The 12,900-nt window shown below is 41.4% G+C and overlaps 1 protein-coding gene across 3 annotated transcripts; it reads right to left on the bottom strand.

Moving 5' to 3' along the window:
* Positions 1-492: 492 nt before the first annotated feature.
* kctd6b (potassium channel tetramerization domain containing 6b) lies at positions 493-8,988 on the bottom strand. 3 transcript variants are annotated; one of them, XM_060938157.1, is made up of 4 exons: positions 8,891-8,988; positions 4,032-4,108; positions 3,795-3,871; positions 493-1,592 (listed from the first exon to the last, which is right to left on the bottom strand). In XM_060938157.1, exon 4 carries the CDS (start codon positions 1,590-1,592, stop codon positions 906-908), a length of 687 nt encoding a protein of 228 aa, XP_060794140.1. In that variant the 5' UTR covers positions 3,795-3,871; positions 4,032-4,108; positions 8,891-8,988; the 3' UTR covers positions 493-905. The 3 variants fall into 3 exon arrangements, with proteins under 3 accessions (XP_060794140.1, XP_060794139.1, XP_060794141.1); XM_060938156.1 differs by lacking the exon at positions 3,795-3,871; XM_060938158.1 differs by lacking the exons at positions 4,032-4,108; positions 8,891-8,988 and having other exon boundaries at positions 3,795-4,025.
* Between the last annotated feature and the right edge of the window lie 3,912 nt (positions 8,989-12,900).

Below are 12,900 nucleotides of genomic sequence, written 5' to 3'. Positions count from 1 at the left end.
TATTTTGAACACAACTGTACATGTACATTGGGAGGTGGAAGGGGGACACAAACAGTAACCCAAGCTCAGGAACAACCAGGGACCCTGAAGTTGCTGTTGTATTATGCCACTGATCCTCCCCCCACCAAGCAATTTGTGTCCACCGTTCTTTAACAATTTGAGCGTCACTTTCTGACCACATCACAGCTTTTGGCTAGAAATTATTTGCAGTGATAAAGGTGTTTAAAAATCACTCCCCATCACCAGGACCACACACACAGCTGTCACTGTTGTGTGAATGGTTGTTCGTTTGTGTTTGCGCTGTGATGGATTGGTGCCCTGCCCAGGGTGTACCCTGCCTCTCGCCCGAAGTCAGCTGGGATTCTGCCAGATAAGCAGGTAATGGATGGATGGTCAGTTACCCAAAAGGAAAGCCAGTAAGCACTCACTCACATTAGATTTAGACAGTTTGTGATTACAGTTAACAGACAACAAAAGACAATGAAATATGTCTAATTTGACATGACAATTTAATACTTTAAGTACATGTTAAAACATGCATGCATTCAACAATGTGATGTTGCACACAGTGCAAATTCTTTGTAGGTTTTTTTTTTTTTGAGTATATGAATAATTATTTTGCTACAAGATTGACTAAAAGCTGTCTGCATATTTGTGGATCCTATAGTGGGCTACAGCATGTGGATTAAACTTGTCCTAACCTTCTTGACACTATCTGGAATGCTCTTATAAAACAACCTTGCGGAATGAATAAAACATAATTTGTTTGATAACTGTTACATTATTATTATTTTCCCTTTTCCTCTCATTACTGAGTTTGGTCACACAACAAAAACAATGAAATAGATGCAGCTTAATTAACTTGTAGCATTGGCATCAGCAGTTTAGCACAGTTTGAAGCTTTGTCAGTCTTCTACTTTGTAAGCAAGCCTACAGAAAGTCCAGTGGTGCTCCACTGTGTTCTCATTGGCACGCTCGCTCATGTGGTGAACCCGAGTGTTTCGGATTGTGAAGCCCTGTTTGGTGATGTAGTCCATGAGATGAACCCTGAGAGATACCTCTTGATGGTAGTCACAAGGTCCGAAGGTGAAGGACACTTGACAGTCTCTTGTGTCCATCATGTGTTTATTCCACTTGGTGAAGTTGTTGGCGATTCCCTCCAGCAGCGAGTGTACTTTAGTGGTTATGGTCAGCTGGGTGATTATGACAGCGACTGGGTTTGAGTACTTGGAGAGTTTGCGAGTACTGGACAGCTCTACCACCTGTTCAAAGGTGTCCAGAGGGTACAGTGGCTTTGGGTCATTGAGGCATTGGATTAAGGGTTCGATCTGATAAAAATCGGCTTCTTTACGCAGGAGATCCATCTCCATGAAGTCGCCTGGCAGAGTCAGTTCAGATGTACGCAGGAAGTTCAGTATGTAGCGGAACAGAGTGCCATCCCTGTCAATGAAGTAGTTTCCTTGAGCATCTCGCGTAGTGGGTAAGTCACCACGGAACATGGCACCCAGCATAGAGTCAGGGTACCGCTGGAGTGTGGACATCGAGGTGGTGTAGAGGTGACCTCCAACATTTAAGGTGACTGGGTGAGTCATCTAGAGGGAAAATAAATGAATAACACAATGGCCAGAACACTGAAGGCAAATACAGGGTTAGTCAAAATTATGTTAACACTGATGGATTATTTTTATTATTCTTGAAATGGTACTCTTGCTCGCTGGTTTGTGTGTGTTGAATACGATGGCGAACAGGTCAAGACTGCCCTGTAAATCATCTTGCATATATGATGTATGTTTTGTGAATAAATGGTTTCTACCATTTAAGTGTTAACATAATTTTGACTAACCCTGTATATAACATAAGAGGTTTTGTCTAGAATGCTTGGTCAACTTATACATGTATGTATATTTAAAAAAAAAAAACCTACATCATAGTTAAATATTTGTTCTTTTATCAGGTTCTCACACACAGCACTGTGCAAGTCTTAGGCACCCTATTTTTATTTTTAATACACAAACTGTAATAGATTTCTATTTTATGACTTCTACTAGGGCTGTAACGATACACCCAACTCACGATTCGATTCGTATCGCGATTTTTGACCCACGATTCGATACGCCCACGATTTTTTTAAAAATGTTTTTTTAAAGTAGTAAATTTGACTTATTAACATTTACTTACTTACATTAACTATTTAATAACAAATAATTCAGACCACTGCAGAGAATGAGTAATATATATGCAAAAATAAACAAATGTATATCCAAAGATTGTTTTATGTCTCAAAATAATACTGTTGAGCCGGAAGCTCTGTTTTTTTCGGTTCTGAAAAAGTCATTTTTCCAAATCGTGTAAATCCGTTAAGATTTTTTTTGGGGGGGTGGCTCTCTCACTGTCTCACTCTCATAGGGCCAATGATTTTCTGTGATCGCGGAAAACAGATGGAAATTACGGAATTTTTATGGTGAAACGTTGCTCGCGTGTCAAAATGTAACTGCCGCAGAAGGCTTCCGCCCAAGCAGACATGCCTTCAGTGTTGCCAGATATTGCTAACGTTTTCCACCCCAAAATGTGTTCAAAACCAGCCAAAAAGCACCTAAACCCGCCCAATCTGGCAACACTGCATGCCTTTCCGGTCAAGTGATTGTGATTGGCTTGTGGCACACCTAGCCAGCCAATGAGCTGCTTGTTTACAGATTCGCTCCCCGCGTCGCAACCAGAATGGCGACCGCTTAAAAGAAATTAATGCTCTGCCAGTGGCGAGTGTGGACGTTGCATGACTCGCAGAAGATTGTCGCAGGTCGGCGAAAAAACGACTTACTAATAGATATAAAAAAATAAAAGTAATTTAAGTAAGTTTAAAATGTAATTTAAATAAAAAGTAAAGTATTCATAAATTGAAGTTTGGAAGCGCCTCTGTTTTTGGGCTGAGGAGAAGTTTGAAAGGGTGTACCGTGATTCTGCCTTCTTGTATCGCGATACGGATCGTGGCTCTGCGTATCTCGATTTCGATACGCATATCGTTACAGCCCTAACTTCTACATTATCAAGCCAGTACAAAAACATTTTAGAGTTCCAAACTTTTGTTTTTCAGCACAAAAGTAAATGTTACGGGGGGAAAAAAAAAGTTTGCATCTGAGCAGCATATTACACAAGAGGACACTTTTCAGATGAAAAAAGAAAACATAATGAAGGTGACTGGATTTTACTGTAAAATTAAGAAGCAAGTTTGAGAGTCAAAGTGTCCAGAAGAACTGTGGCTGGTTCTGCAAGATGCTCAGTAAAACCTACAGCTCATTTCCTTATAAAACTGCACTCATTATTCCTGAGACTACTGTTTATTTTTTTTTTAAAGCAAAAGGTCGTCTCACACCAAATATGGACTGTGTTTCATGTGTTATGGCTTACTGCTGTTTATAGTATTTTTTTTTTTTTTTAATGTTGAACATTTCATTATTCTTAAGCCATTTTGATCTACAGCATTTTTTTTTTTTTTTACATGTGCCTAAGACTTTTGCACAGTACTGTATATAAATGTATTTTGGGGTGTATAATTAGTTATCCATCTGTTTCTATGCATAGTTTGTCACCCACCATTCACCCCCGCATGACCAAGACTGTCCTCATACCTTAGTACCACCACTGATTTGTTCTTATATTATTTGGGTGGTGGACCATTCTCAGCACAGCAGTGACACTAACATGCTATTGACTAAACAGTGTGTGTGGCACCAATTTGAGTGTATTAAATATACTCAGTGCACAGTGGTAGCTCAGCAGTTAAAACACTGGCCTACCGATCAGAAGGCTGCAAGTTCAAATCTCAGGACCACCAAACTGTCACTGCTGGGCCCTTGAGTGCATCTCCCATAACCTGGGACGGAACAGTACCGTCATGTATTTTAATGTGGGGTCACGTATTTTCTTATATTTGCCTTCCGGGTTTTTATATGCTGTTCCGTCCTATGTATAACAAGTGTTCTGTCCCGCAATACCATTTTTATGACATTTACTTACATAATGTATAATCTTACCTTTTTTGTTCCGGTTTCACAGAGACATCCGTCACGTCCACCATTTTATTAATCAGTACTTACATTAGTCATCCCGCCTTTATAGATGAACCCGTCCCGTCACATATGATGAAATTAGAAGAAAAACAAAATATATTGTTTAGTTGTTTTGTTGTAAAAACATATAACTTTACTATTTATTCATCTATTTTACAATTTCTTGCCTCTTCCCCTACCTCTACCTTTTCGTTTCTTCAGCTGACATTGTATACATTTCAAGTTCTTATCTTTTTTGATCTGTGCTTCTGTTTTATGACCCACGTTTTCACAATCAGTGTGAAACCACATTTTACATTCATTGCACATAAAATATAAATCTGAATCTTCTGGTAACTTACAACTACAGTAAAGCCTTTCTACATGAATGGTTCTATATCTATCCATCAGTTTTCTCAACAACTTTATGTGGGAACATGGTAAAGACACTGCTTTGCATACAAGTATGTAAGTGCTCTCTCATGACCCTAACATCATACTCGACAGTACACGGGTCGATGCCATGTAAAATACTGACAGTTTGCTATGGCAAATACACCACAGGAATTAGTATCAGGTTGGGATTGAACATCTACAAATTTCAAAACTAGTGACATTGAGGACACTGGTCTTGCAAACCGAGCCACACTTCAACATGTTAACCTGAGATAGTTGCCTCCTCCACTGTCAAACACATCAACATCTCCATCACGACAGTTAAAAGTGGAGACAACTATCCAGTGAGAACCTATCCCAACAGGATGGCACTCATTCTGCCACACGGGATTTCTTTGTGATGTCACGCCGAGGTATATTCCGTAATTGGAGTTCCAGGCTTTTAGATCAATTTCAATTGAAGATATTGTGTATATAACGTTAATACAATGTGACGGGATATAATAATACTGGATAACCAAAGAATACATGACAGGGATGTGTGTGAGTACAAGATGTTAAGTATGAAACCCCTGAATATTTAGAAAACGTAACGTTATTGTAATGTACCATCCCATTCCGGTTTATACTTTCCGTACCGGGTTATGGGAGACACCTCCTTGAGCAAGACCGCTAACGTTCAACTGCTCAGTTGTATAAAAACAAAATTATATAAATGTAAGTCTCTTTGGATGAGTGTCTACCAAGCACCACCTCGATCACCGTGGTTCTGGAATTTGTGCACGTGTCTGACGGTCAAGAATATAGTGTTTAAACACCTCAGCAACACAAATACACTCAGACCAGCACCACACACAGTCAAATAACATATCTGATCAGTGGTGGACCCTTTCAAATGATGGATAAAGGAGGGCTAAGAAATTATTCACTCTGTAAATCACATGCATATACAGGCGTTTTATCATGGGTAAGGATGTTCTTCAGCATGACAGAACACTTCAAACTTGGCTCAGATTTTGGACCCAAATCTATTTATTTCATAACTGACTAAATACGCCAAAAATATGGCTTCCAGATGTATCAGATGAATTTAAACATGTGCTCAAATATCATCATCTTTTGGCTGCTCCCGATTAGGGGTCACCACAGCGGATCTTTTGTCTTCATTGCTCCCTGTCCTCTGCATCTTTCTCTACCACACCTGTCACTTTCACGTCCTCTCTCACCACATCCATGTATCTCCTCTTTGGCCTTCCTCGTTTTCGTGTGCCTGGCAGCTCCAACCTCAACATTCTCCTTCCAACATGCTCTGCATCTCTTCTCAGGATGTGCCCATACCATCTCAGTCTCATCTCTCTTAACTTAATTCCCAAGCTCTCCACATGTGCTGTCCCCCTGATGTGCTCGTTCCTTATCCTGTCCAACCTTGTTACTCCCATCACAAATCTTAGTGCATATCCTGGACCAAATTCGGTTTTTTTAATATGAAAGAATGTTACTTTACACACTCATCCAGAAGGGTAATTTTGCACAAGGCCATCTGTCTACAGCAGAAAAAAATAAAACAACAAAACGCGTCTGGAAAAATCCCGAGAGAGTCTGGAGCCAGATTCGTGATGTCACCTGCGGAAGTGCCAGCAGGCTGCGAGAGCTTGCACGGTTTCAGTGCACAGCCTGTGTAGACCAAGTTTAGCAGCTAGCAATTTTGCATTGAAATATGGAATTGTCACCTGAGCGCAATGTGGGAAACGATGAGTACTAATCCCATCAAGATTGGTGTTGCTACACCCTCCTACTGTACATCCGTTAACCATTTTAATAATTATGTGATAATGTTGAAGAAATTTGCAGAAAACCACCAGGTTGTTCTCTCATAAACAAACCAGCGCTGACGTAGGATTCAGAGGGCGGCGTCTAGCACGTGACGTCATGAAAATCAATGTTTCCCGGGAAATCCAAATGCCAAGTTTTTTCAGAGGCGGACCAATTCGCCTCAAATGGCTTGATTTCAACTGAAATTTTCTGGTATTGCGCAAGGTAAAAAAAAAATTGCGCAAAATGTGACATATTTGACCAAGGTTTAATATAAAATAGGAGAATTACATTGATCTTGCTCCTGAATTTACCCGTGATATGCACTTTAACATCCTCAACTCTGCCACTTCCAACTTTGCCTCCTGTCTCTTCGTTAAGGGTACTGTCTCCAATCCATACGTCACAGCTGCTCTCACTACTGTCTTATACTCTCTTGCTGGGACTTTCCGATGACAAAATGACTCCCGAAATCCTTCTCCAGCTGCTCCACCCTGCCTGCACACTCTCTCACCTCACTATCGCAGCCCCCATTTTCCTGCACATGTACTTGAATTCACCAACTTTCTTTACGTCTACTCCTTGCATCTTCACTACACTCATCCCCATTCTCATAATTCCCTCAGTGCTGTTTTCTTTCACAAACAAACTTTTCTAAAAAACAAACAAGTAAAAAATAAATAAAAAAATCAGGCACGCTGTGTGTACAATAATATTTTGGCTATTTCGTTGAGCCAGAGTGTTTTAAAGTTCTTAACTTTATACAAATATAATCCAATTTATTAAAACGGCCATGAGATCCTAGTTGATATTTTATAGGTATAATAATTTGTGAAGCAAAATTACAAAATCACGACCCCTAGACTGAGCACCATGGGCTTAGAGGAACGTATTTTAAGTTAAGCATAGGGGAAGCCATGACCTAATGGTTAGAGAAACAACTTTGGGACCAAAAGGTTGCTGATTCGATTCCCTAGACTAGCAGGATTGGCTTAAGTGCCCTTGAGCAAGGCACCTAACCCCCTAATGGTTAGAGAAACAACTTTGGGATCAAAAGGTTGCTGGCTTGATTTCCTAGACTAGTAGGATTGGTTAAGTGCCCTTGAGCAAGGCACCCAACCCTCTAATGGTTAGAGAAACAACTCTGGGACCAAAAGGTTGCTGGTTCGATTCCCTAGACTAAACAGGATTGGCTTAAAGGAACAGTCCACCGTACTTCCATAATGAAATATGCTCTTATCTGAATTGAGACGAGCTGCTCCGTACCTCTCCGAGCTTTACGCGACCTCCCAGTCAGTCAGACGCAGTCAGACGCGCTGTCACTCCTGTTAGCAATGTAGCTAGGCTCAGCATGGCTAATGGTATTTTTTGGGGCTGTAGTTAGATGCGACCAAACTCTTCCGCGTTTTTCCTGTTTACATAGGTTTATATGACCAGTGATATGAAACAAGTTCAGTTACACAAATTGAAATGTAGCGATTTTCTATGCTATGGAAAGTGCGCACTATAATGACAGGCGTACTAACACCTTCTGCGCGCTTCGGCAGCGCATTGATATCTGAGCTCCGTATCAATGCGCTGCCGACGCGCGCAGAAGGTGTTAGTACGCCTGTCATTATAGTGCGGACTTTCCATAGCATAGAAAATCGCTACATTTCAATTTGTGTAACTGAACTTGTTTCATATCACTGGTCATATAAACCTATGTAAACAGGAAAAACGCGGAAGAGTTTGGTCGCATCTAACTACAGCCCCAAAAAATACCATTGGGCATGCTGAGCCTAGCTACATTGCTAACAGGAGTGACAGCGCGTCTGACTGACTGGAAGGTCGCGCAAAGCTCGGAGAGGTACGAAGCAGCTCGTCTCAATTCAGATAAGAGCATATTTCATTATGGAAGTACGGTGGACTGTTCCTTTAAGTGCCCTTGAGCAAGGCACCTAACCCCCCAATGGTTAGAGAAACAACTCTGGGACCAAAAGGTTGCTGGTTCGATTCCCTAGACTAAACAGGATTGGCTTAAGTGCCATTGAACAAGGCACCTAAAAGCCCCATCCGGCAAGCGCGGTGGCGTACCTTGTGTCTGATTAGCCAGAGGAAAAACTGATGATGCGATTATCAGTTCGGGCATTGAACCCAACCGACCGATTTTAAGTTAAAACCATTCAAATAAACTCACCCTATGCCCCCATTATTCATTTGATCAGACTTTAGACTGGTCACAGAGAAAGTAAAGCTCTACAAAGAGTTACACGATCACAAACCAAAAAGATTATGGGGGAAAAAACAAAACTGCCTTTACAAAGCCAGACAGGATGATTAGCTTTCAGCTGCTGGAAGAAAAAAAAAATCCCGCATAACGTTATGTAGCTAATGACAAAGAGAGGCTCTGATAAACACATAGCTAGTAGATTGATGTTTATTTGTAAATCAGACAAACTCCACAGCACCATAACGCGCTGTTTAAAGTGCTCCGATGTCTGCTCTGGCTCCTAACTAACTGTGGTAATATCCGTGGGCCGTTAAAGCGAATACTAACCCCGCATTTACCACTGAAAACCTCCGACACGGTGTAACTCGGTGGAAAAAAACCACACCGTCCTCATAGTTTAGCAGTGAAACAAACACACTCTTACCTAATAACACTGCTGCTTGTTTAAAAGAAGTCAGAAGGGACGGATCCACCGCAGCACCAGAGCTAGCATGCAGGTCCCAGCCTGCTGTTCCTCCACCGCCCAGACACGGAATCAAGTCACGTGACAGATCCAACACAGCGCTTACGCTAATTAAACATCCGGGTAACTACAATAACACATCTGTGTGTAAACAACCTCGTAGTCTTTCATGAGGAACGGTATTTCTAAATTATTCAAGATCAGGATTGTTCCCACTAGAATGTTAGATGGCTTATTAAATAATAAATAAACAAAAACAAAAAGGTAAAATGGTGTGTGTGTGTGTGTATATATATATATATATATATATATATATATATATATGGTGGCATGATGGTGTAGTGGTTAGCACTGTCACCTCACAGCAAGAAGGTTCTGTGTGGAGTTTGCATGTTCTCCCCATTTCTGTGTGGGTTTCCTCCGGGTGCTCCGGTTTCCCCCACGGTCCAAAGACATGCGGGTTAGGTTAACTGGTGACTCTAAATTGACCGTAGGTGTGAATGTGAGTGTGAATGGTTGTCTGTGTCTATGTGTCAGCCCTGTGATGACCTGGCGACTTGTCCAGGGTGTACCCCGCCTTTCGCCCATAGTCGGCTGGGATAGGCTCCAGCTTGCCCGCGACCCTGTAGAACAGGATAAAGCGGCTAGAGATAATGGATGGTGGTGTAGTGGTTAGCACTGTCGCCTCACAGCAAGAAGGTCCTGGAGCCGACGAGGGCCTTTCTGTGTGGAGTTCGCATGTTCTCCTAGCCTGGCAAGCCAGACTAAATGTGAATATTTAGTCTGGCCTCGATCCGTAGACATTTCCGACGGGGGGTGGGAGGAACAAACCACTGTCTTTCAAACTGTCTCTGTGCGTATAGGCCAACGCTCTGACCAATCAGCGCAACAGTGACTGTGACGTAGTCAGAGCGACAGAAACCAGTGGGGAAGACCTTGAAATAAATAATTTTTCAAAATGCGTATTAATTAATAAACAGGTTCTAGATATTAAGAAGTTTGGAGATAATGACCACAAGTTTGGAGTCTGTACCACATACACTCATTTTTTTTCCAAGTGTTTTTCAAGGGTTTGCTTAAACTGTTTTTGAGAGTTTTTATTTAGTGGTGTTTGGTGAAATAATTTCCCTTAAATTTAAAATAACGGGAAAATAAGAAACAATCAAAAAGTAATGTTTCAAAGCTGTTTATTAATTCTTTGTACTGCACAAACTAGCCCCATCCTTTTGGCTATGAGCGGAGCCAGCTGGTAGATCAGACTTTTGCCAAAGCCGGTCGGCAAAACAGCGAAAACATCCTTCTTGAAAAGGAATGAGCGGAGAGCCTCTTCCTGCTCATGTTTCAACGAAAACTCCAAGTCTAATTCTTCTAAAACTGATTCCAAAGCGGAGTCAAACGCGCGCTGTTCACTAGCCATAGCCATCTTTCCTGTTGTGCTTTCTCCAGCGTCGTGCAGCTTTGTCGTCACTCCTGCAAAAGCCCGCCCAAAGAATCCAAACATAAACCTTGCGTTGTGATTGGCGGGCACGATTTGATGCCCGGGGTGTTTTTGTTTATATGGTGCGTTTATATGGTTTGTTTATGCCACTCGCTAGGCAAAAATATTTTTGGCCGATAGGTGGGTGGGTCTAGTTTACTAGGCTAATGCTCTCCCCATTTCTGTGTGGGTTTCCTCCGGGTGCTCCGGTTTCCCCCACAGTCCAAAGACATGCAGGTTAGGTTAATTGGTGACTCTAAATTGACCGTAGGTGTGAATGTGTGTGTGAATGGTTGTTTGTCTCTGTGTGTCAGCCCTGCGATAACCTGGCAACTTGTCCAGAGTGTACCCTGCCTCTCGCCCGTAGTCAACTGGGATAGGCTCCAGCTTGCCTGTGACCCTGTAGAACAGGATAAGTGGCTATATATATATCCATCCATCCATTATCTGTAGCTGCTTATCCTGTCCTACAGGGTCACAGGCAAGCTGGAGCCTATCCCAGCTGACTATGGGCGAGAGGTGGGGTACACCCTGGACAAGTCGCCAGGTCATTGCAGGGCTGACACATACAGACAAACAACCATTCACACTCACATCAATTTAGAGCCACCAATTAGCCTAACCTGCATGCCTTTGGACTGTGGGGGAAACTGGAGCACCTGGAGGAAACCCACACAGACACAGAGAGAACATACAAACTCCAGACAGATAGGCCCTTGCCGGCCACTTGGCTCGAACCCAGAACCTTCTTGCTGTGAGGTGACAGTGCTAACCACTTCACCACCATGCCACCCACACACACACACACACACACACACACACACACGTACAATTATATGCATATAATATTGGCTGGCTTTTTTTTTTCATAGTATATCAGATATATTCTATTCAGCTAGCATGATATTTAACAAGTCAAAGACTGATATACCACGAAAAAAAGCCATTATTATTATACATACTCTCTTTTCCAGTTTTTCGATGTCCATTGGTATGTTTTTCTCTTTTCAATATGTGTGAAGAATATCTAATGAGGTGGCATGGCGGTATAGCGGTTAGCACTGTCACCTCACAGTAAGAAGGTTCTGGGTTCAAGCCCAGCGGCTGACAGGGGCCTTTCTGTGTGGAGTTTGCATGCTCTCGCCGTGTGTGCGTGGGTTTCCTCCGGGTGCTCCGGTTTCCCCCACAGTCCAAATATATTCAGGTTAGGCTAACTGGTGGCTCTAAACTGACCATAGGTGTGAATGGTTGTTTGTCTCTATGTATCAGCCCTGTGATGATCTAGTGACTTGTCCAGGGTGTACTCCCCCTCTCGCCCATAGTCAGCTGGGATAGGCTCCAGCTTGCCCACGACCCTGCGCTGGATAAGTGGTTATGGATGGACGGATGAAATATCTAGTGAAGTTTTGGAAGCCTTTCTGCGCATGCATAGCAGAAAACTCTCATTGAATATTCGCATCAGCTCCAACATGTGATGTCATGTTGTTTTGACAGCCATGTAATATCGTAAACCATATTCAACGCTCATTTTCCATTGGGTAGAGTGGTGTAACACATGTAGGATAAGCGATATGCTAGCAATATTGCATGCTATCAAACCAAATGAATGAAACCCGCTAGAAGGGAATAGAATACATGTTTTTATTCCGTCAAAAAAGTGTCCTGTATGTATAATAATTCCCAATATTTCAGTCCGATGATGTCACTCCCAGTGTTTTCCTGCTGACTAGACGCACGTTGTCAAAATGGCGAACCGGTTCAAAATTAAAATTCTTTTGATTAATTTGCATATTTTTGTGGATGTATCCATATAATTTAAACAGCATTACACAGTGGCATGAAGATATGAAGTTTATCTTCTCATGTTGAAAAATATTTAACTTGTTCGTTTCGCTCACTCATGAATATATTCCTACATTTAGGATTGCAACAGTTTTATTTTATAAACATCTTTTGAAACACACATATGTGTATCATTATATTTATTTAATTTGATCTTTTTTATTCCTGAACATTCCATCTACAGAACACAAAAACTAGTTATTTAAAATGCCAATTTGTTTTGATTAACAGCATCTTTCTTAGTTTTATTTTAAATTTGCAGTTAGATTCAGTATGACATCATACTTACTTTACAGTTCTTGATCTTTGGATTCAGCCCATTTAATTCAAATCTGTAATTATTAGGTGAAAAACATTTATAATCTAATCATAACTCTAACATCTCAAGCTGTCTTTGATAGTGGTTGAACCTGTGCTTCATAGACCCATGAGGGTCACTAGGCCTCACTTTGAGGACCATAACAATAATATACAGTATATAAAAATATTTCATACTGTATTAAACTTTATTTTCATTTTAAATAACAACAGGATCAAAAGACGTGATCTACCTGCTATCATCTTACTGCCTTGTCTGAGACAGCACATCTTCACACAGGCAAAAAGCAAAACACACATTAAGGATTAGATAAATAGCGCTGAAAATGAAGCC

The sequence above is a fragment of the Neoarius graeffei genome, chromosome 13 (assembly GCF_027579695.1).
Source record: "Neoarius graeffei isolate fNeoGra1 chromosome 13, fNeoGra1.pri, whole genome shotgun sequence".
NCBI classification, from domain to species: Eukaryota; Metazoa; Chordata; class Actinopteri; order Siluriformes; family Ariidae; genus Neoarius; species Neoarius graeffei.
The sequence above is the reverse complement of the archived record's forward strand: the minus strand, read 5'-3'. Positions and strand labels throughout refer to the sequence as shown.

What these genes read in the sequence shown, in the direction of transcription:
- kctd6b (XM_060938157.1), bottom strand. Translation starts at nt 1,592, where the DNA reads ATGACTCACCCAGTCACCTTAAATGTTGGAGGTCACCTCTACACCACC.